Genomic DNA, 22206 nt, shown 5'->3' with positions numbered 1-22206 from the left:
CTTCCGCAACGCTGCTAATGTGGGGGGGGGGGGGGGGGGGGGGGGGGGGTTCTTCCACAGGGGTCTGTGGGGGGGGTTTACCCAGCTACGACCAGGGCAGGGGGGCGTCCTTTGATATGCATGACAGTGATCTGATTTATTTGAAGTGCATTTAAATGATATTGATCCCTCTTGTTGAAGAGGGGCTGCTGGTGTTTATCAAGCCCCCCTGTGCTCCCCCCTCCCTGACAGGGCCTGCAGCATTTACACAACAACAGGATCATCCATCGTGACGTCAAAGGAAACAACATCCTTCTGACAAACAGGGGAGGAGTCAAACTCGTTGACTTTGGTAACAGCCTTTGATTTGCTCTTGAGGGGCAATTTAGCCCAATTATAGTTCTTATAGTTCCCAGAAATATGCCAAAGGGAGTTCATTGACAGTATCTTTAGCGTAGTCTGTTTTGTGCGGGTTTTTGTTTGACAGATGACTCATCTGTTGTTGGGAAAATCCTGTGGCATCATCGACAAAGCATCAGATAAACCCAAACACACGGACAATCACCTTTTTTATTCAGACGATCTTAGTTCCTCGCTCTGTGTAGCATCTGTGTAATTCATGGGCCAGAGCCTTAACCTAAGGCTATTATTGCTCATTTGAATTGCATTATTTGATCCTTTGCATATAAAAAAGAAAGCTGTTCTAGTAAATAGCTTCCCATCTCCCTCGGGCATGTTGCGATCCTCTCTGTCTCACAGATGAAACAGACCCCTGCTGATAAAAATCTGTCCCACTTAATTTGAGACTATTATTGCCAATAGTTATCACGGTATGGCAGGTTGCCACAGGAAATGGAAGTGGAAGTTTTTTTATTGATTGATTACCATATTCACTCAAACCCAATGCTGCTTAGTATATAATTACAAACATGCGGTTGTAATTTCCCATCAATGTGATATACTGCCTTGATGTTCCTAACAAGCCCGGATGCTCGTTTGAATGCAGGGGTTTGTGTTAACGATGCTAAACTCTGTCCAGGTGTGTTAACAATGCTAAACTCTGTCCAGGTGTGTTAACGATGCTAAACTCTGTCCAGGTGTGTTAACAATGCTAAACTCTGTCCAGGTGTGTTAACGATGCTAAACTCTGTCCAGGTGTTAACAATGCTAAACTCTGTCCAGGTGTGTCCGCTCAGCTGACCAGTGCACGCATGCGGAGGAACACGTCCGTGGGCACGCCGTTCTGGATGGCCCCCGAGGTCAGTCTGCTAGCCTGCTGCGTCCCTCTAAACTCCCCCCTCCCTCCCTCCCTCCCTCCCTCCCCGCCAAATGGTAATATGAAAGACTCTTCAACATGTTAATGTTCATTGACATGGCTGTTGGGTTATACGAGCATCAGTAGATGTGTTTTATGAGCTGTTGAAAGACAGACTGGTCTAGGTTTGTGGCTGTGCTGTTCTCTCTACCCCCTCCTCCCCCCCCTCCCCTCCTCCTCCCCTCCTCCTCCTCTTATTGTTCCATTGTGCACGCCCTGCTCTGGAGGTCTCCTCAAGGTTAATAGCTGGGAGTCTGGGCCGGCCCCAGATTACTGTTTGGCAGAAATGAGGCGCGATGATTGTGCTGGTAGGAGGGGGTCCTCAGGGCCAATTAGAATAAAGCCAGCTGTAAACTGTGGTGTGGGTAATGGTTACTGACGGTAAGGGAAGGACGAGCGCACCAAAGACAACTTCTCTGACCCGCTGTTCCCTGTTCCAGCAAGGCATCTCTCTCTCTCTCTCTCTCTCTCTCTCTCTCTCTCTCTCTCTCTCTCTCTCTCTCTCTCTCTCTCTCTCTCTCTCTCTCTCTCTCTCTCTCTCTCTCTCTCTCTCTCTCTCTGTGTTTTGTTTCATTCAAGTATTTATTTTCCCTTTGTGGGGGGAAGCAAAGCTGGAGCAGAGAAGAAACTGTCTTTTGTGTTGCATTGCAGAGGGCTTATTCTTTCCCAGCTCCCCGCTATCACTGAGAGATGATGTACAAAAACAGTAGGTTACGAACACTGTAGCAGGGCAGCCCTCCCTCCCTTCCTTCCTCCTCCCTCCCTCCCTCCCTCCCTCCCTCCCTCCCTCCCTCCCTCCCTCCCTCCCTCCCTCCCTCCCTCCCTCCCTCCCTCCCTCCCTCCCTCCCTCCCTCCCTCCCTCCCTCCCTCCCTCCCTCCCTCCCTCCCCTCTTCCCTCCCTTCTTCCCCCCTCCCCTCCTCTGAGTGGTCAGAGCGCTGTGCCACAGGCTCGCCTCACGTCCGCGCTCTCTCTGTTCCAGGTCATCGCCTGCGAGCAGCAGTACGACTACTCGTACGACGCCCGCTGCGACGTGTGGTCGCTGGGCATCACGGCCATCGAGCTGGCCGACGGAGACCCCCCGCTGTCGGAGATGCACCCCGTCAAAGCCCTCTTCAAGATCCCACGGTGAGGCACCAGGGGGCGCCCTCTGCACACGGCTGACTGGGCTCTCCCTGAGGCCCTAGTTTCAGATGGGAGGATAGTGAGGGAATCCTAATGTGTAAATCTCTCCAGGTCTCTCTTTCCTTGTCTCTCTCTCTGTCTGAGAAGGCTACACTGAACATTTTTACGAAATGCACCCAAGTTTTTTTATTTATTTATGTAGAACACATATATATATACATGTAAATGTATAAAACTGTTATACAGTTTATATAGTGTATATATATATATATATATATATATAAATAGTATTACATAGTATTATTATACAAGGGAACACATATATATATATATATATATATATATATATATATATATATATGTGTTCCCTTGTTCTTTATCTTGAAAATCCTTACTACAGAACTCCACGTCATTAAGAACAACACTTTCTTGATTTAACACGTATTTAATCGAACAATATCCTCCAATGCAGACGTAATTTTTGATTAAAGATTATGTGAACGCCTCGATGGTACAAGTGGCTGACCTTTGGTTATCAGCACAATCGTGCAATTATCTAACTGTTAGGTGAGGATATGGCCCCCCCTGATTGCAATTTGCATCGGTGATTAGCTCCATTCACATTGAGATGAGCCTGTCAGCTGCCTCCCATCACAATGTTACCCCCCCCCCCCCCCCCCCCATGAGCCAGCTGGGAGACAGACGTGCCTTGTCTAGCAGGAATCTATGGGTGTCATCGCAGCTTTTGGTCACAACTCCATTCTGATGTGAATTTAGGACCGGTGGCATGGATTGTATCTGAGGAAGGATTCTCAGTGGTTGTCTCGGGCTCCAAAATCACAGAGAAGACGGCAACATTCTTATCTGTGTGGAGAGAGAGGGAGAGAGAGAGGGAGAGAGAGAGAGAGGGAGGGAGAGAGAGAGGGAGAGAGAGCTCTCTGAAAGGGCTCAATACCCGTGGGTTGTAAAAGAAGAAGATGGACTTTCAAAGTCTGCAAAGGTTAATTCCGAGGCAGTCATGACCACTTCTGATAGACTGTTGGACACGAAACAACACTGTGATACACAAAGTGTATCGAGTTCCGTAAATGAAACTGCTTCAGAGATGCAACTGCAAGGATCCTTGGCTGACATCTAGCCTAGGCCATGATAGCAACGCTAAAATGCATCTACATAACGTTAGCTATACGTTTCTTTTATCAGCTTTTCTTCTCTTTGACCGACTTAAAGGATTGAATAGAATTAGACACGTGTTACCAGCTAACGCTATTGAGGCTGGGGTCTCTCTTTCGAATCAAAATAGATATTTGGCCCGGGTCCATAAATCGTGTGAATTGGGACCTTTGGCTGGGCGACTCCACGATAAATCACAGTGTGGGGGGGGGCACTGAACCGTGAAATGATTCTGTTAACATGTCATCTATCTCAAATATATTCTCCCATCAATGCAGGAAGGCAGTCAGAATCAAGGGGAGACGCGTGTGCGTCCTGCCTGTCGTGTCAGGACTGTGATCCTAACAGGGGAAATGCCTTCCAACACCATGCTAGTGATGCTCGGGAGCATCCCTCTGATGAGCACAGGGGACTGGGACACTCTATTTCCCCGTATTGAAGAGCTGGATGTCATATTACGGAAGTATCTTCCTGGAAAAGAGCTTCCCATGCTTGAGCACCCTTTTCAATTGACTATCTTACGAGCTTTGATCAGAAGAGCTGGTGCTGATGAAGGAGTGCCCTTGGGAAGTGGGCCTTCTCTGCAGTTCTTAACGTGCCTGCACATGTTAGGGTTTGCACACCCAACCAAGACACTCATCTTCCTGAAATCAGATTATTTCTATTCATGAACATCCAGACCAACATAAGAGTTTAAATTCCAAAGTTGTCCAAGTATTTCTGTGTCCCTTGTTCTCCAGCACAGCACTGCTGAGGGGTCTAGCTCGGTGGTTAGAGCATTTGGCTGCAGATTAAGAGGTTGCAGGTTCACGTTGGTTGGTTGGAGATGGTTTCAACGCAGCTTGATATTGGGACTGACTCGTTGTGGATGTTGTGTTTTGTAGTGTTGTGGATGTTCAGTGTGTTGTGTTTTGTAGTGTCGTGGATGTTCAGTGTGGTTTTGTAGATGTTTTATGGTGTTGTAGATGCACCCCTCATCTTTGTTTCTGTTACCTCCAAGATGCTGGAACCTTCAGGATTATATGCCCTGTGTTATGATGAGACGGCCGGCTGTAATTTCGCCGGCGATTTGACATATATGTGGGGACCATGGTTACCAGAGATGTGGGTAATGGGGCGTGTAAAAGAGGAAAGCTGTAAAAGTGTAAGCTGCCGAATTAATTATGGAAACTTAAGACGATGCTGTTCAATATGTGGGAAGGTTAATTACTTGGGCCAATATTCTCGCTGCAAAGTTTGCCATACCATGAAAGTCTGACGTGTGTGCGCTGAAAGGCGGTGAAGGTCACGGGTAATAGACAAAGAAGAGCAAGGCTGGGTGTATTTGCCCGGATCCAAGTGGATATTAGACATATATATAACCAGGCTTGTATATGTCTGAGCTGGAAAACAGAAGTGAGGGCGGGGGTTGGAGGAAAGGATGTCTTGTCCCAGGCAACTCAGGCTAATGAAATCAAGAGGCTGGTGAATGGAATCCAGAAACAGTGTAGTGGTGAGGGGCCGTGCCCCTTGCAGGATCCAGGGGGGGGTTTGAAATCTGCGGAGCAGAACAGAACAGTCACGGGGAAAGACAGCCTTTTATTTTGCTGTTTTCTTCCACCAATGTTTCTCACCCCTGAGAGACTAGATTTGGAATTGACTCCAGACTGAACCGTATGTGCATAAACATTTTAAACTGTGTTTTAACCCTTTCCAACACTTTCTTCTAACCCTTTCCTTTCAACAAAAGAAACATGTATTTTCCAGATTTTATTACATGATGTCTTCTCTAAACCACAATGCTGTCTCTTTACATTTTGATGAGAAAATGGTAGTGTTATCTGCGTTAGTTTCTGACTCAGAGAGGCCTGTCTGCAGACCTTAACATTTTCAGAACGATTGTGGAACCTTTTGTATGTGGCAGATTACTATTGACCACATGTCAACTGGTCGATCCATCGCAGATTGTCTCCAAGAAAAATGTGAGATTTGGCACTCTGTGTGACCCATGTTTATATTTCTCTCTGTGGATACACAAACCACACACAGTTGTTTTTCAACTTGGTTGTCTTGATTTAGAGTTAAGCCACAGCAAATAAACAAAATGCTGTTTGATCGCCGTCATTTCTTTCCACGATACTGTGGAATTTATTTTCATGGGTTGCTTTAAAAAATGAACGAGCCATATAGCATCATTTGACAAGTTTTACAACCTAATTATCTCTCTTCCCTTTTTAAATCTCATCGATTTCTGACCAGATAAGACCTATCCAAGAAAGCAATTTATAGTACTCATCCGACTGTTCATCCACTTCCTGTTTTTTCAACATCTCGTAGCTCTGAGACGCCATAATACATCTGACACGGTGGCCGTAGGGACACCCTGACGCGGGACAGTCTACTGTTTGGGTGACATTTCAATCATGAACAGTGAGGAGAGCTTAGAGTCGCCCGTGTGTTTTATGCAGTAATTCCCACCGTGCTGCTGCATGCTGGGCCCCAGAACCCCAGCATGTGCTTCTGGGCAAAGACAAATGTAGCGCCTCGTCTCTGTGTGCGCTCATGTGTGCCCAGCAGAACGAGGGTGGGGTGGGGTGGGGGTGATAGATGAGCTGGGTTTGGAGCGGGTGGTCCTTCCCCAGAACGAGTCTTTATTTTCTCCTCCCTCTTCGACTCTTTTACCCTTTGAAAGGCCGTCTCGCTGTCGGCCGGCCGGGTTTTCACTTCACCGCCCCCAGAGACCTCCCTGCTGCCTCTCTCTGCCGTCGCGTTCATCTGGGCTGACGATGTCGTCATAAAGTCAGGTGTAAGAATGGAGGAATGACGTCAGACTTTGTGTGTCCTGGTATTGGTATGAGGACCATTTCTGCATTGAAGTCAGCTTCTTTAAGCCAACAGATTTCTCTTCCTGTTTTAGTAATAAGACCCAGGGTTCATTGCTGGCAGCAATGACAGCCCCCCCTGATTTAGCCTGGATCCACTATGACAAACGTTTGACAATACTATGTGTGCCTGGACTTAGATTTGAATAAGCCAATTGTGTTTACAATGTGACTCACTGCTTTCACAAATACTGGAATAATAAAAAAAAAAAGATGCCTGAATTTCCTGAGCACAATGAGGGTACTTGACTGTGTTATCTCCAGTGTGCTGGTGTATTGACTTTGTAATATAAGCAGTGCAGAACAACATCAAGGCTAGAGCATGGCTTCGGGCTTATATTATATTTTGCATTGAAGCAGTCAGTTACTTGGCTTTGATCTGCACTTCAGAAAGGACTGCCTGTCTGAATCTTTATCAAAGCAGCGAGTGACTTAGTGCTGGAGAGAATGACAGATTTCTTGCTGAAAAATAGAGAGGTTTAATAGGGTCTCTTGTTTATGAGTGACGCTCATCGCATTGTTCTTGATGTTTTTTGTGATAATCAAAATGAGCCCATTTGTTTGGAATAGTTTCACATTAATTCGATAATTACTTTTTTTCCTCCCAAGTAGCTGTTACCAGTTTTCCCAATTAGTGAGCTTCCCATTAATGATTTAATGGAGAATATTAGGATTGTTGAACACCAGACCTCCAGTTTTCCCTCCCAGCAGTTCAGCCTTGGTGTCCAGTCCTGACACCACACACCGAGCTACTTTTAAAGGTACTTGCCTCATTATAGATGGGCTCCATAAACGCTGCTGACAGAGGTATAACCGGCTTTCATAACTTCCCTCTCCTCCGAGCAGATGCTTCCTGCCTGACAGCTGTGAAGCTCTTATCGTTTGTCACCTCTCCCTCCCTGCCACAAACCTGGCATCCCTCCAGCCTGGTACCTAGTAAACTTGTGTAACTCTCACTGGAGTCTTAGGACACCTGTAGCTAATACAATCTTATGGTCAGGTAGCCATGGGCAATGGGCCATTGCAGGCAATCATGGATGGATCACGACATAAAGGTTTTAAAGGGTCATACAGTACACTAATGATGGTTAGGTTAAGCACAGTAAGAACAACATGTAATTGGTGTTTTTTGTCCTGTGTGTTTCAGAAACCCCTCCCCGACATTACGCAAGCCGGATCAATGGTGCCGGAGTTTCTGCCACTTCATCGCTCAGTAAGTGAAGCATTTCCCCTGTCTGCTTCTCCTGCTTTCTCTACCTGAACACCACACCACACAGCACCACACCTCACCGCACGCCACTACAGCACAGCACACAGCCCAACACATCACCACCCCTCACCACACCACACCACCCCTCACCTCACCACACCCCACATCACCACACCCCACATCACCACACCCCACCTCACCACACCACACCCCACATCACCACACCACACCTCACCACATCACCACACATCACCACACCACACACCACCACACCTCACCACACCCCACCACACCTCACCACACCCCACCTCACCACACCACACCCCACATCACCACACCCCACCACACCTCACCACATCACCACACATCACCACACCACACCCCACATCACCACACCCCACCACACCTCACCACATCACCACACATCACCACACCACACCCCACATCACCACACCTCACCACACCCCACCACACCCCACATCACCACACCTCACCACACCCCACCACACCCCACATCACCACACCTCACCACACCCCACCACACCCCACATCACCACACCTCACCACACCTCACCACACCCCACCACACCCCACATCACCACACCCCACCACACCTCACCACACCTCACATCACCACACCACACCTCACCACATCACCACACATCACCACACCTCACCACATCACCACACACCACCACACCCCACATCACCACACCACACCCCTCACCTCACCACACCACACCCCTCACCTCACCTCACCTCACCTCACCACACCTCACATCACCACACCACACCACACCTCACCACCTCACCACACCTCACCACATCACCACACATCACCACACCACACCACACCTCACCACATCACCACACACCACCACACCCCACATCACCACACCACACCCCTCACCTCACCACACCACACCCCTCACCTCACCTCACCACACCCCACCACACCACACCACACCACTCTTTTCCACAGCACACTACCGCACATCACACCGCTCACTGGCTTTGAATGGGTATAATGACTAGTGTGACTAGTGTGACTAGTGTGACTAGTGTGACTAGTGTGACTAGTGTGACTAGTGTGACTGTTGTTTAACACCATATTGGGACATGGTTCCATTCACCGGATTGATATCATAATTTGTAATAATCTATTGGAAAATATGATAGTGATCATAAACCAGCTGTTTTCAGTTCTGCTTTTGATGGATGTAGCTCAGAGCAGTCCTTATTGACATGAGAATCGCTTAAGCATTTGTTACCTGGTAACCTATGATGATTGGGAATCAGGGAATTGATGTTATGTCAAAACGAGATGATATCAGTATGTTTTCACAGTCTACACCCTCTTTCTATTTGTGTAAATCTGCCAGAGGGAGAAAACTAATTCTACTGAATGATCAGTTCTATCTGTGCCCTAGTTTAGTCATCACATCCTCTGGTGTGCAGAAAGACAAATAATGTCAACATTTGCCTTTAATGCAGTCTCCTAATATACGACCTTAATATCTAACCTGAAGAGATGCGGTGATGGAGTTGAGGCAAGGTGTAAATGGAGGCCACATTTCAATTGATCTGGAAGGTTATTTGTGGGTCGTGGATTTCTGTTTTCCTTTTTGTATTATTATTTCAGTAGTAAAAAAAAGAAGAGTAAATGGAATAGGAATGATTATTAATTCATTTTCGAGTATGAGAACAATAAAAAGGCATATGTGAAGTGGAACCAGGAAGGGCTTGAATCTTCTTGTTTATTTGTGTGACTTGTGCGTTTGTCAAAGCACCAGGGTCTGTCGTTGGTGAATCAAAAACAGCACTTATATCTTCTAGTTATCTCGGAGTGCGTTCTCCGTCATAAACGTACAAATTGTTAGGTATGGGATTGGGTTTATTTAATCCCATTGGTTGCGGTTTCTTAATCATTTTCTAATACAAGCCTTTTCTGAGTCTTTTGATGAATGCTAAAATAAATTTTCTTTAAATCACACATCCATTACCACCACACTTTTCTACTCTCTGCAAACACACATCATAATAGGGCTACTATAGATGTTAAAACTGGTATATTTGATTAAAGATACATTTTATTAATGCACCCTATACTGTAAGATTGTAGTGCTTTTCATTGGATTTGATTTGGATTGTGCCCACTGTGTGTGAGGTAATGGATTGTATGATAAGAGATCAGAAATAATCTCCTCAAACAAAGCCCACAAGGGTACAATGCAGAATGCAGCAAGTGTGGACAATGTTATCAGACAATGCAGGCTGTTTGTGACGCCTCTTCAGTTCTCTGCCAGACCTGTGTGTGTGTGTGTGTGTGTGTGTGCGTGCGTGTGCGTGTGTGCGTGTGTGTGTGTGTGTGTCTGTGTGAGCAGGGGTCGACTGTGGTGGGTAATGAAAGCATCACCAGTGTCTCAGGCAGCCAGAGAGCTGCTGCCTTTAGTGACGAAGTGGCCCGATGTTTAGCATAGCACCCACACAGCACCGCTAATGGCTGCAACCTCTGCTTAATGTTCTGACACTAATGAATTCTGGGAATGAATTTTCACAACAGAACAAAGCAGATAGGGAGCGTGGCCAGAGCGTTTTATTAGAGCGCGGAAAGGACTAGCTATGTTAGTAGAGCGCGGAAAGGGCTAGCTATGTTAGAGCTGTTTGGCTGTCTTATCTCAGGGCTGCTTGCAGTTTTGTATTGCAGTGCTCTCAAACAGACCAGGCACTTGGGAGTTTAGAGGAATTGTACAATGAGACCAGTCACGTGTTGTCTGACCAGGATGCGAATGCCTTTCGCGTTAAATTACATAAATCATGTTGTGTTTATCTTTATTAGCATTTTAGCATGTTGGACATGTTGATTCTACTTTACACTGATATTGCTACTTTACGTCCCTACGATTTCACGAGTACAACCCAGTGTTGTTCCTTCTCATCTCAGATGTGATGGAGTTAAATCAGTCCCCCGTGTGACTGCATGTGTGTCAGGATGACAGACTCCGGGGTGGGGGTAAACACTGCACGGTGCAGATAGGGGCCAGGGACTGCCCTCACAAACACGGGGGCCATGGTGATGGTGACCATGTGGTCCAGAGGAGGGAGGGGGGGGGGAGAGAGGCGATCAGTGCCCCAGACTCAGACACTCTGGAGCGGATCCCTGCCTCGGCATCCTCCCCGTACCCAGACGGTCCCTGGAGGAAGCGCCTTTACAAAATGCTCAGGTGACTGTTTGTCGTTTGTCCCGGCGTCTTCTGCTGTCGACGTCCACAGAGACTAGAGGAAAAGATCAGCTGGATGGAGATGATCCGTCACCATCAGACGCCAGCTCCGTGCGGAGGAGGTTACGGCGCCGGCAGTGGGTGTGCTGTCTCCGTCTCTGTGAAGGGTGTATGAATTTGTGGTGACCGTGTGTGTGTGTGTGTTTGTGTGTGTGTTGTCTACCCCCCCCCCCCCCTCCCAGGTGCTTGATAAAGGACTTTGAGACGCGGCCGTCCGTGACCCACCTGCTGGAGCACCCCTTCATCAAGCAGGCCCACGGCAAGGAGCTCCCCCTGGGGCAGAAGCTCGCCAGCCTCGTGCACCAGCAGCAGGAAGCGCAGAAGAGCTGCAAAACCAAGACCAAGTAAGAGCGTCGGCTCACATGCTGAGATCTGACCGATATTCCGGTCTGCTTGTGTTGTTGAACCGCTATGGTGGATGGTTGAAAAATAAATGATGTCTTTGTCAGGCTGTCTTTGGTTGGCAAAGAGTAGGGTGAAGTAGTAAGCAAGGGGAGTGATTGAATGAACCGATCAAATGAGATTGTTCACCAGTAGGGGGCAGAGTCTAATCTCTTAAAACAGTAGAGTCGCTCCAAACTCCCACAGCAGACACGAGGCCTGCCTCAGTCGTGATGGAGAGTGTGTGATTAAGGGAGGTTAGGGGAGTGAGCCTCATTTGGGAGGAGAGATTGTTCCGGAATTGTGCTGACTATCCTTTAGATGAACAAAAGCTTTGTGCTTGGTGCCTGTGGATCCACTAACCATCCTGATGAGCAGAGTAAGACTGATATCTGCTGCGCAGGGTGAAGCAGTGAAAGGGGGAAACGCTGTGGAAGATTGATCAACTCGTGGAAAGCCGTAGTCGAATGCTAAATGGCGGAACGTTTGGCAGTTATTCCGGGATGGTGCCCTAATGACCGCTCAGCACTGGACATTCTTAAATGCACTAGCTAGGAATTGGTCTTAATGGACCTACATATGGATGGATTTATATTTAAAGTCCATTTAAATATAAATAAGATCATAATAAATAATAATATAAAAGAAAACAATATCTCAAGGCTATGTGAGTTCTATTCCACATTGTAGTGAGATTAGTGAGATTGTTCTTTAAGCCTTTCCTCTGGCTTCTATGGGACTACTTTCCCTGGTATCTGAAAACTTGCTCCAGAACACCAGCCCTGCCCCCTGCCAGCCCCCTGCCAGCCACCCCCCCCTCCTCCTCCCTTGTGTGTGTGTGTGGTATGCCAGTGATTGTAGTCCCTTGTCCCCCGTTCACAGTGAAAGTGTATAACTAGATTAGGAGCTTGAGGAGACAGAAGGTGATCTTAGAGTTCTGGTCTCACCCCTCAGCCAGGACTCAGAGGGTTTAGAGCATGTGTGTCAAACTCGAGGCCCGTGGGCCAAATGCGGCCCCTTGCACATTTTTATCTGGCCTGCATATCAATTTAGGTTCTTTACACATTTTGGCCCTCAGAGTTGTAGCTAACCTAGCCGTGGTCTGCAGAGCGACACCAAGCCAAATAGCTGCAAACCTGCAAGCTATCCAACAGAACGACACAAAGAAGGAAAGGCCGACGATTTGAAGAGAGAGGGAGACTGAGTGTCAGAGAACCCTGTGAGTCTTATTTGCCATGAGACGATCTCCGTTTTCAAAGAATAGGCTATAATTTGCATTGTCATTTTGAAAACACAAATAAAAGAGAGATTGATCCATGGAAATGGAACACGGAGGCTTCAGGAAGTGGTCGACCCGGAGAGAGGCACCATGTGTTTGTTGGAGCCAAATCTCAAACCGATGAAAGGCAAGTTTCATCACCGCAGAGGAAAAAGACAGATCAGGGAGGTCATTCACAGAGGGAAATCTTCAGAAAAACGGTATGCTACTGTGACGACAAATGCAAAATGTCAGTCTTGCTAGAAATCCTGCCTTCTTGGGTATGATCTGGACCCAATAGTATGTGAGAAGACTATATGGGACGTGTGTGAGAGAGTGAAGTGGCGAGGATTTCCTGCCGTGCAGCCTCCAGTGACGAGCAGTGACAGGCACGACTCCGGAGTTGGGTCCCAGGTGGACTCACTGTTGGGTTTCTGCTCAGAATAGGAAATGAAGGGGAACACAGACGAGGTTAAAAATGCACGTGGCCCAAGGTGAATCTGGTCTCGTGTTCTTCCTCTCATATGATCGATTATTTATCGGCATAGAATATAGATAGACTTTGAGAATCCGATACTGCCGCTGTCGCTTGTGAATGTGAGGCTTAGTTAGGTCACGGGAAGTCTCTGTGATCATGAATGGGTTCTGTGGGAAGGACAGCAGAGTTCTATCAAACTGACTTGAATTGTTGTTACTCAATAGTCTAGTCTGTTAACACACAAACACACACACAGTCACACACACAGTCACACACACACACACAGTCACACACACACACCCACACACTTTGTCTCTAGGGCTCCCCAGGGAGCTAGCTCTCCCCAGGGAGCCAGCTGCCAGCGTGTTGACCTCCTCTCCCAGCGGGCCCCAGCAGAGTGAGAGGTCACGCCCAGATGAAGTGCGATCACAGCCTGCGATCATGAGGGGCCTCCCCCGAGGGGCTCACCATGGAAACGACACATTATCACCCCCCCCACCCCCCCCATGTCTGCATCCACCGTTCGTCTCGATGCTTCCCATGTCTTCCGTTTCTGTTCTGCTTGGCTTCACTCAGGCATGAGAGGATCAATACTCGTAAGACCCTCATCATCCAGAGTTCCCCCGACGACGACCTCGTCAACCTGGAGGTGCTAGACGAGGTAACGCACAGTCACTCACTCTGTAGTTTCACCCGGTGCACATCGTGTCAGCAGGTGTACAGTACAGCAGCTGTCTCTGACCCCCCGCCCTTAGGGGACCATCATCAGCCACCTCCACAAGAGGTATGAAGAGCTACAGATATACACCTACGTTGGAGACATCCTCATCGCCCTCAACCCTTTCCAGAACCTCAGCATCTACTCCCCGCAGGTTTGTTTGTCCCCCCCCCCGCCACCCTCCCGGTGGTGAACACCCGTCCGGTCATCGTCACGGCGACGGTGTGACAGTGTTGTGACGGGTGAAGCGTCACACGGTAGCAGCTTTCTCTTTGCGTCCTCAGTTCTCCAAGCTGTACCACGGGGCCAAGCGCGCCGACCACCCTCCACACATCTTCGCCTCGGCCGACGCTGCGTACCAGGGCATGGTGACCTTCAGCAAGGACCAGGTGGGGAGGGAGAACGTCACCATGTGGAGGCTACCCGTCATTCGGGACGACAGACATTTTGTTTTTATTCCATCATACATTCAGGTTACCTGGTACAAACGTGTCAGACATGGGAACTGATACGTAGCTAATGTCAAGTTCAATGTAAAGTGTGACTTGATGACGTTTTGTATGTTGTAGTTGAACAGACTGTTGTACAGCGTATGATCATGGTACAGGGTATATCATCTACCCTGCTCTGCTCTACTCCAATCGGCTCTCTTCTTCTCTGCTCTACTCCCTTGTGGTTTAGTGTATCATCATCAGTGGGGAGAGTGGAGCGGGGAAGACAGAGAGCGCCCACTTGATTGTCCAGCATCTCACCTTCCTGGGGAAGGTACTGCACTGCCCACAGACAGGTCCAGCTTCACAGGCCCTCTCAGAGGTTTGTTTACAGCTACGTGGCTCGACGTGGTCTGACAGATGACCTGTGATCGCAGGCTAACAACCGGACGCTGAGAGAGAAGATCCTGCAGGTGAATCCCCTGGTGGAGGCTTTCGGGAACGCGTGCACCGCCATTAATGACAACTCCAGCCGCTTTGGCAAGTACCTGGAGATGAAGTTCACCCCCTCCGGAGCCGTCATGGGGGCCAAGATCTCCGAGTACCTCCTGGAGAAGTCCCGAGTCATCAAACAGGCCACGTGAGTGAGGCTAGCTCCAGCAGGCTACGCTAGTGAGGCTAGCTCCAGCAGGCTACGCTAGTGAGGCTAGCTCCAGCAGGCTACGCTAGTGAGGCAAGCTCCAGCAGGCTACGCTAGTGAGGCTACACTTACTCTTTGACTGTACTCAAACTCACAGTTCTTCTTTTGTTTGACCCAAAGCGGCGAGAAAAACTTCCACATCTTTTACTACATCTATGCTGGGCTGTACCACCAAGGCAAACTGAAGCACTACAGACTGCCCGACAGGAAGCCCCCCAGGTGAGCACGCCTGAGAGGGCGCCCCCTGCTGCCCTGAGGGCTCTTAACACCGGCTCAACCTGAAGCAGATCTCTGTGTGTCGCAGGTACATCAACAACGAGCATGGCCGAGCAATGCAGGACATTGTGTCCAGCAAGCTGTACCAGGAGCAGTTTGACGCCATTCAGGACTGCTTCCGCATCATCGGTTTCACAGACGAGGTACGTCACAGAAGCTTCCGGCTCATCTGAAACACTGCCCTCCGTACATTTCACGAATCCAACCAATTAAGCTGGAATTTTCCACCGACTTTTGAATGTCAATCCTTGTCTTTACATTTTTTTTCCCTCTTTTTTGGGGGGGTTGTTGTAGGAGGTGAACTCGGTGTACAGGATTCTCTGTGCCATTTTAAATACAGGAAACATTGAATTCGCTGCCATCACTTCCCAACACCAGACAGATAAGAGCGAAGTGCCGAACCCTGAACCCCTGGAGAACGGTGAGTTCTCTGTTCAGCTGGCAACCTATCTAGTGTCTCCAAACTGGAACGGAAGAATTGTCATTAAAAAGTCCAAATCCCCCATATATGCTGGTTCAGTCAGAGAATATAGTATCAGAAGAATTAATCTCTGATCTGAGTGAAACAGGGTGTTTCACCGCAGTGCAGATTTTGTGGATTAGCTGTTATGAGCTAAATGAGATTCATCCATCACTGTGTGCCTCAGCTGCGTCTCTCCTGAGCATCGGCCCTGAGGAGCTGCAGGAGGCCCTGACCTCGCACTGCGTGGTGACCCGGGGAGAGACCATCATCCGCACCAACACCGTGGACAAGGCCACGGACGTGCGGGACGCCATGTCCAAAGCCCTGTACGGACGGCTGTTCAGCTGGATAGTCAACCGCATCAACGCACTCCTCCAGCCCGACACCAACATCTGGTGAGCACGCACGCACGCCGCTCCGCCCGGTGCCTCTGTCCTTGGGACGCAGAGCTCCCCTCACTTGTTTTGTACGATCTGTGAAGCTTCGTGTGACCTTTACCTCAAGTCTGTGTAGAGCAGCAGACCCCGGGTGTGGAATATTAATGGACAAGCACAAGGAGAGAAAAGAACCACAAAAGAAGTTTTAATAAATTTTTGATACCGAGTTGCGTGCCAAGAAAATAATATTCAGATGATTAAAAAGACTTCAGAGAGACTGTAAAGGGTTGTTCATTGATCCGTGAGAATTCCCTGATAAATGCGAGCGTAGACTGTCAGATAATTGTCTGACTGTCTCTATCGGAGCTGCGCGCGGCCCACTGTGCCTGTCTAAACTACAATCATCTTTCTCCTCTCTCTTATTGCCATTAATAACCTGTTAACCCAGTCTGAAGGTGACCTCGGAGACGTGCTGCTGTGTGTGCAGACTGTGGAACTGGCAAATAACAGAGAAGTGGTGATGCTGTAGCGCTGGGGTCCGAACTCTGCAGACAGTTTTTTCGTTTACATAACTGTTACAAAACGGGTGGCATTTGTTGATGAATTTAGAGTATTTTCTGGATCCAAAATAAGTTATATTAAAAGTGCATTTCTCTACTAAAGTAGAATAGGCCATTATAAACCAGATATTCTATTTGGGTTGAACTTGGTTTATCATGAAAATTTGATCAGCTCATGGTTGCTTGGGATTTGCTCACATAGTTACACGGAAAAATATGTGTGTGTGTCCCCTTTTTCCTTCTTTGAAGTGCCGCGGAAAGTGGAATGAATGTGGGAATCTTGGACATCTTTGGATTTGAGAACTTCAAGAAAAACTCCTTTGAGCAGCTGTGCATCAACATTGCCAACGAACAGATTCAGTTTTACTTCAACCAGCATATCTTTGCCCTTGAGCAGGTGGGTGTTTAGAAGGGCTGGGTTATTGAAGATGAATTGCCTCTTGAACTCAGAGTAGGAGGGCAGCCCATTACATAGCGATGAACACATTTACACAACAATAGCCTTGTGTTGCACTGAATAATGGGGCTCTTTTTTTCTCTACCATTGTTTACAAAAAAGCCCCTGGATATTCGAAGCCGTGTTAATTTTCAATCATTGTTTACTAAAAGCGTCTCAATATTCTAAGCCTTGCTAATCAATCACATTTCTGGTGGCTAAAATACTCTAATTCCCTATATCTTACTTCTGCTCTAGCTGCACATTGACATTTAAATGATTTGGCCTTCCACACTCTTGAAATGATTTTCTTAATTGATTTAATGAAGTTGTTTACCCTGAAGAAGCTCTTCATTTTCCTTGACGTCATGTTACAGACATTAATCAAAGGCTGTTTTTGCTGTAATGTGTTTTGTCTTCATGTGCCTTCCAGCCTTCTCAGGATCCCTGTTATTATTATGAGCTGGCCTTCATTAGCTTCCTAACATCAAAGAACTAATGGGCGAACGTGACCAATGTCTTTTGTCGTCTATGTATCCAAGAATATCTTTAGGACGTTCTATAGTACCTCACATAACAAGTCCTCTTCATGTTAGAGACTGTCTCTCTGGAACCACAGTAGTCGTGCCTCTATGGGTTCTCGTGATACAGACATATTAGCTGCCTTCGATAAAGAGTTCGTGCTTAGCAGAAAATAGATTTTTTTTGTAAAAGGAATATGGCTTCCATCCAGTGGTACACAGAAGCTTATTATTCCAAGTTAATGACTTAAACATGAGCCCGGTTTAGATCCATTGGTTCCACTTTATCAGTAAAATATATATTTAAAAGAAACTTTTTGATCTGAATTAAGCAGATGCAATAATATGATATGACTCTGGGTTATTTGCAAATTGAAATAAATTATAGATTAGTAAGTGGCTCTATTTGTTATTTCCGAAAAAGCTCTGTATAATACATACAGCGACAGCTTCTTATTATAAACCTCAGTCACAGAATCGGAACTCTGTGCACATGCAGCTGTGGCACCAGTACTGGTGCCTTCCAAACTCTCACAAATCACATTCAGCCCACACTGTTTAAGTGGGTTATTTAGTGAAATCATTAACTGAAGGTTGTTCTATATTCGCCGGCTCTAATTAGATGGAGTACCAGAGCGAGGGGGTGGATGCCAGCCTGGTGGAGTACGAAGACAACAGGCCAATCCTGGACATGTTCCTCCAGAAGCCCATGGGCCTGCTGTCTCTGCTGGACGAGGAGAGCCGTTTCCCCCAGGCCACCGACCAGACCTTAGTGGGTAAGAGCCACTGACCAGACCTTAGTGGGTAAGAGCCACTGACCAGACCTTAGTGGGTAAGAGCCACCGACCAGACCTTAGTGGGTAAGAGCCACTGACCACACCTTAGTGGGTAAGAGCCACCGACCAGACCTTAGTGGGTAAGAGCCACCGACCACACCTTAGTGGGTAAGAGACACTGACCAGACCTTAGTGGGTAAGAGCCACCGACCACACCTTAGTGGGTAAGAGCCACTGACCACACCTTAGTGGGTAAGAGCCACCGACCAGACCTTAGTGGGTAAGAGCCACTGACCAGACCTTAGTGGGTAAGAGCCACCGACCACACCTTAGTGGGTAAGAGCCACTGACCACACCTTAGTGGGTAAGAGCCACCGACCAGACCTTAGTGGGTAAGAGCCACTGACCAGACCTTAGTGGGTAAGAGCCACTGACCACACCTTAGTGGGTAAGAGCCACCGACCAGACCTTAGTGGGTAAGAGCCACTGACCACACCTTAGTGGGTAAGAGCCACTGACCACACCTTAGTGGGTAAGAGCCACTGACCAGACCTTAGTGGGTAAGAGCCACTGACCACACCTTAGTGGGTAAGAGACACTGACCACCCCATGATCCTCTTCCTACCAGGATAGATGTATTTACACCAGTCAATGTCTGAGTTGTGTACTTGGGGTGTGTGTTATAATGCATCCTCACCTATTCTGCTGTACTTGGGGTGTGTGTTATAATGCATCCTCACGTATTCTGCTGTACTTGGGGTGTGTGTTATAATGCATCCTCACGTATTCTGCTGTACTTGGGGTGTGTGTTATAATGCATCCTCACGTATTCTGCTGTACTTGGGGTGTGTGTTATAATGCATCCTCACGTATTCTGCTGTCATTGGGGTGTGTGTTATAATGCATCCTCACCTATTCTGCTGTCATTGGGGTGTGTGTTATAATGCATCCTCACCTATTCTGCTGTCATTGGGGTGTGTGTTATAATGCATCCTCACGTATTTTGCTGTACTTGGGGTGTGTGTTATAATGCATCCTCACGTATTCTGCTGTACTTGGGGCGCCCTGTGGCTCACCAGATAGAGGACTAGGACAAGATTTTACCGCAGCGGCCCGGGTTCGATTCCACCCCGGGCCCTTTTCTGCATGCGCTCCCTGTCTCTCTCAAACAGTTATTATAAAGGAAGCGGAAAACGCCTCCCCAAAATTCTGCTAAACTAGAAGTTTCCTGCTAGTCCAGGAACAGGTCTTTACATCCTCTTTAACGTGTTGTTTGAAGTATGAAAGGCCTGTTAAGCTGCACAGTTAAAACCTCCAAATGTGTCCTCTCTTCTGCCCAGATAAATTTGAGGACAATCTGCGCTACAAGTACTTCTGGAGACCGAAGCGTCTGGAGCTTTGCTTTGGCATTCAGCACTACGCAGGAAAGGTACAGTATCGTAGCGCTAATAGGTTTTCTATTCATAAGATAAATCAGCCGTGAAGAGATCGAACCGAATGACCATCCATAATACATTTTTGTGATAAATCAGTGGTGCATTTCAAAAAGTGTTGAGCGGAAGTCCAGCAGGATTCCAAGTGGCTAAATGACTGTGTGTGTGCAGGTCTTGTACAACGTCAATGGCTTCCTGGAGAAGAACCGGGACACACTCCCGGCGGACATCGTGGTGCTCCTGAGAACCTCAGAGAACAAGCTTCTGCAGCAGCTGTTCTCCAGCCCCCTGACCAAAACCGGTGAGAACGTTCCCCAGGTCATCCCTGGTATGCTTGTTAGACGTCGTTATGCAAATGTATTCATAAAAATCCCCCCCAAAATATAGAATATGTGTCTATAGTAACAACGAATCTACTCTAAACGAGTATTAAGGAGTGCTATCTCAGCACTGCCATCATTCCTAAAACAACTGGAATGCAGTTCACTGGAAACTTTGATTGTTTCTACACACTGAGGAGCAGCCTTCCAGGCCACAGCGCTGCGGTCCGAGAGTGTGTGTTTGTGCCCGCTGTTGTTCACTGCTCCATGAGTGTGCAGGTAAGTGGGTTTCTTAAAGACTCCTCTGAAGGGGCTGGTACGCTCCCCCTCCACGCCTCTCCTCTCTCTCTCTCTCTGGGGGATCAGTCTTCAGTCTCCCCTTATCTCCTCTGAGGCTGAGCTCTCAGTGCAGGGCTCTGTTTGTATTTTCACTAAGCTGTCCCCCTTGGTTTCCCGCTGCTCTCCGCTATCTCCAGATAGGGGGTGCGGCGGGATATTTCTGTGATAAGGTTTCTAAATACCCAGGGGATGAATAGACGCTATTTAGAGATCACAATAGCAAGTGTTCCTCCGTCTCTTCCCGGCTGGGTACAGTAGGAGAAGAGGGGGATGTTCTTGTCATCAGCCCAGGCTGGATACTCTCGGTCACTTGATTTAGCTGGAGTGCTAATGCATGGGTTCAGTTGTGAGCCCACAACTTCATACCCCTCCCCCCCCCCCCAGCAAAGCTGTATTATGTTCTTCTGGCTTCTATTTTTCTTTGCTTTTGTGTAAATGGCTGATTTAAGTTGTGGTGGAATTAATTGCAGCTCTGATTTATACAATTTGAAAAAACCACACCTGGGTTTAGTCTGTAGTAGATATCCTTGTGTCTGCACAGCTTAGAGAGAAGCTGGGAGGTGAGCTGTTCAACACCTTCTGGGCAGCAGAGGAATCCAGCAGGTTTAATAGCGAAATCAATGCTATGTGCAGAGGTGTCAAATGAACTGCACTTTGGTGCCCACATAATTGAACGGGGACGGAAATGTGATCTCCCATTTACTGTCGTGTCAATTAAGGCCTAAAAGCTCCTCAAATTCTGCTTGTGTTGCATCCTAGTCAAGTACGTAAACTCACTTGCAGACCGGTTCCTTTTGGTCCTGTGCACTAGGTTGGGATTGCGATTATTATTTTTTATTTGGGGGCTTTTTTTCGTGAGTGAAAGTGTAACGTTGTCCTGACCAGTGTGAGACTGCAGTCACGGGGAGTCTCCTCGATGTGGAGCGCGTAGCAATCAATTTCCCCTTCTTTTCTTTCTTTTTTCTTCTCTTTCTCTTGTTCTCTCTGTGACTCTGAGTTGAGGTTGTGTCTTCGGGGTCTTCTCAGTCAACCTCCATCATCCTCCAGAGCCAGAGGTCCCATCTTCCTCTGACAGTCCATGAAAATAGAGATAATCAAACCAGATAGCGCCTCTGAGACACTGCTGTTCCTTATCAAGTTGGAAAAGCTTGAGTTCTCTTTTAAGTGAGAAGTAGCATATGAGAATTATAATTCTATTCTTCGGGGTAAAATCCGGGGGAATTTAATTTGCATTTTAGTTCATATTATAGATTCCCGTTATCTGTGAAATGATAACTATCTGCTGAATCTGATCTGAATCTTTGGCACTCTGGTGGTTTCATCCTGCAGAGTGATGTGACTTTGTGTCACCACTAGGGGTCCCCCTTGCAGATGCACAGTGTTGTGGTGTGAGAGCCTGAGTTTGGATCTGAGACCAAACATCACTAGCACAGTTCAGATGCTTTCTATCGGTGTTATGAAATGTGTGTATGAAAATACAGTCAGAGACTGAGTCGATACTGCCCTCCACCCCATACTGCCCTTAACTCCATTCTGTGAAAAGCTTAAACTCTGAACAGTCTCAAGGTGTACAGTAGATTCCAAGCATTGGACAGCAACTGCTTAGAAGTCACACTGACCTAAGTTGTATTATGTCTCCGTTGTAGTATTTATTATGAACAGAGTGAGTAAGGTTTCCTTCATGCTGCATCGTCTTGTGCTTGAGCCTTGCAGAGTCTTGGGCCTGGAGGCTTGGACATGTGGTGCTGTTTTGTCAGAGGAAATGGCATGTATTTGCATGGACAAATTCCTCCAAGC

The 22206-nt window shown here is 47.5% G+C and overlaps 1 protein-coding gene across 1 annotated transcript in view; it reads left to right on the top strand.

The window, feature by feature from the left end:
* myo3b (myosin IIIB) overlaps nt 1-22206 on the top strand; it is a 63032-nt gene that overhangs the window by 8238 nt on the left and 32588 nt on the right. Inside the window, exons 7-24 of the mRNA XM_084689621.1 lie at nt 232-331; nt 1162-1238; nt 2275-2420; nt 7599-7664; nt 11125-11286; nt 13636-13720; nt 13815-13931; nt 14062-14166; nt 14459-14542; nt 14646-14848; nt 15029-15127; nt 15213-15327; nt 15479-15605; nt 15832-16042; nt 16834-16981; nt 18164-18317; nt 19658-19746; nt 19922-20051. Of these exons, the coding sequence (XP_084545747.1) occupies nt 232-331; nt 1162-1238; nt 2275-2420; nt 7599-7664; nt 11125-11286; nt 13636-13720; nt 13815-13931; nt 14062-14166; nt 14459-14542; nt 14646-14848; nt 15029-15127; nt 15213-15327; nt 15479-15605; nt 15832-16042; nt 16834-16981; nt 18164-18317; nt 19658-19746; nt 19922-20051 (2218 nt within the window). The remainder of the gene's footprint in view (nt 1-231; nt 332-1161; nt 1239-2274; nt 2421-7598; nt 7665-11124; nt 11287-13635; nt 13721-13814; nt 13932-14061; nt 14167-14458; nt 14543-14645; nt 14849-15028; nt 15128-15212; nt 15328-15478; nt 15606-15831; nt 16043-16833; nt 16982-18163; nt 18318-19657; nt 19747-19921; nt 20052-22206) is intronic.

Source organism: Hypomesus nipponensis, chromosome 23, assembly GCF_054491055.1.
Source record: "Hypomesus nipponensis isolate SF chromosome 23, ASM5449105v1, whole genome shotgun sequence".
Taxonomy (NCBI): domain Eukaryota; kingdom Metazoa; phylum Chordata; class Actinopteri; order Osmeriformes; family Osmeridae; genus Hypomesus; species Hypomesus nipponensis.
Note: the sequence above shows the minus strand (reverse complement) of the source record. Positions and strands in the feature narration are given on the sequence as shown.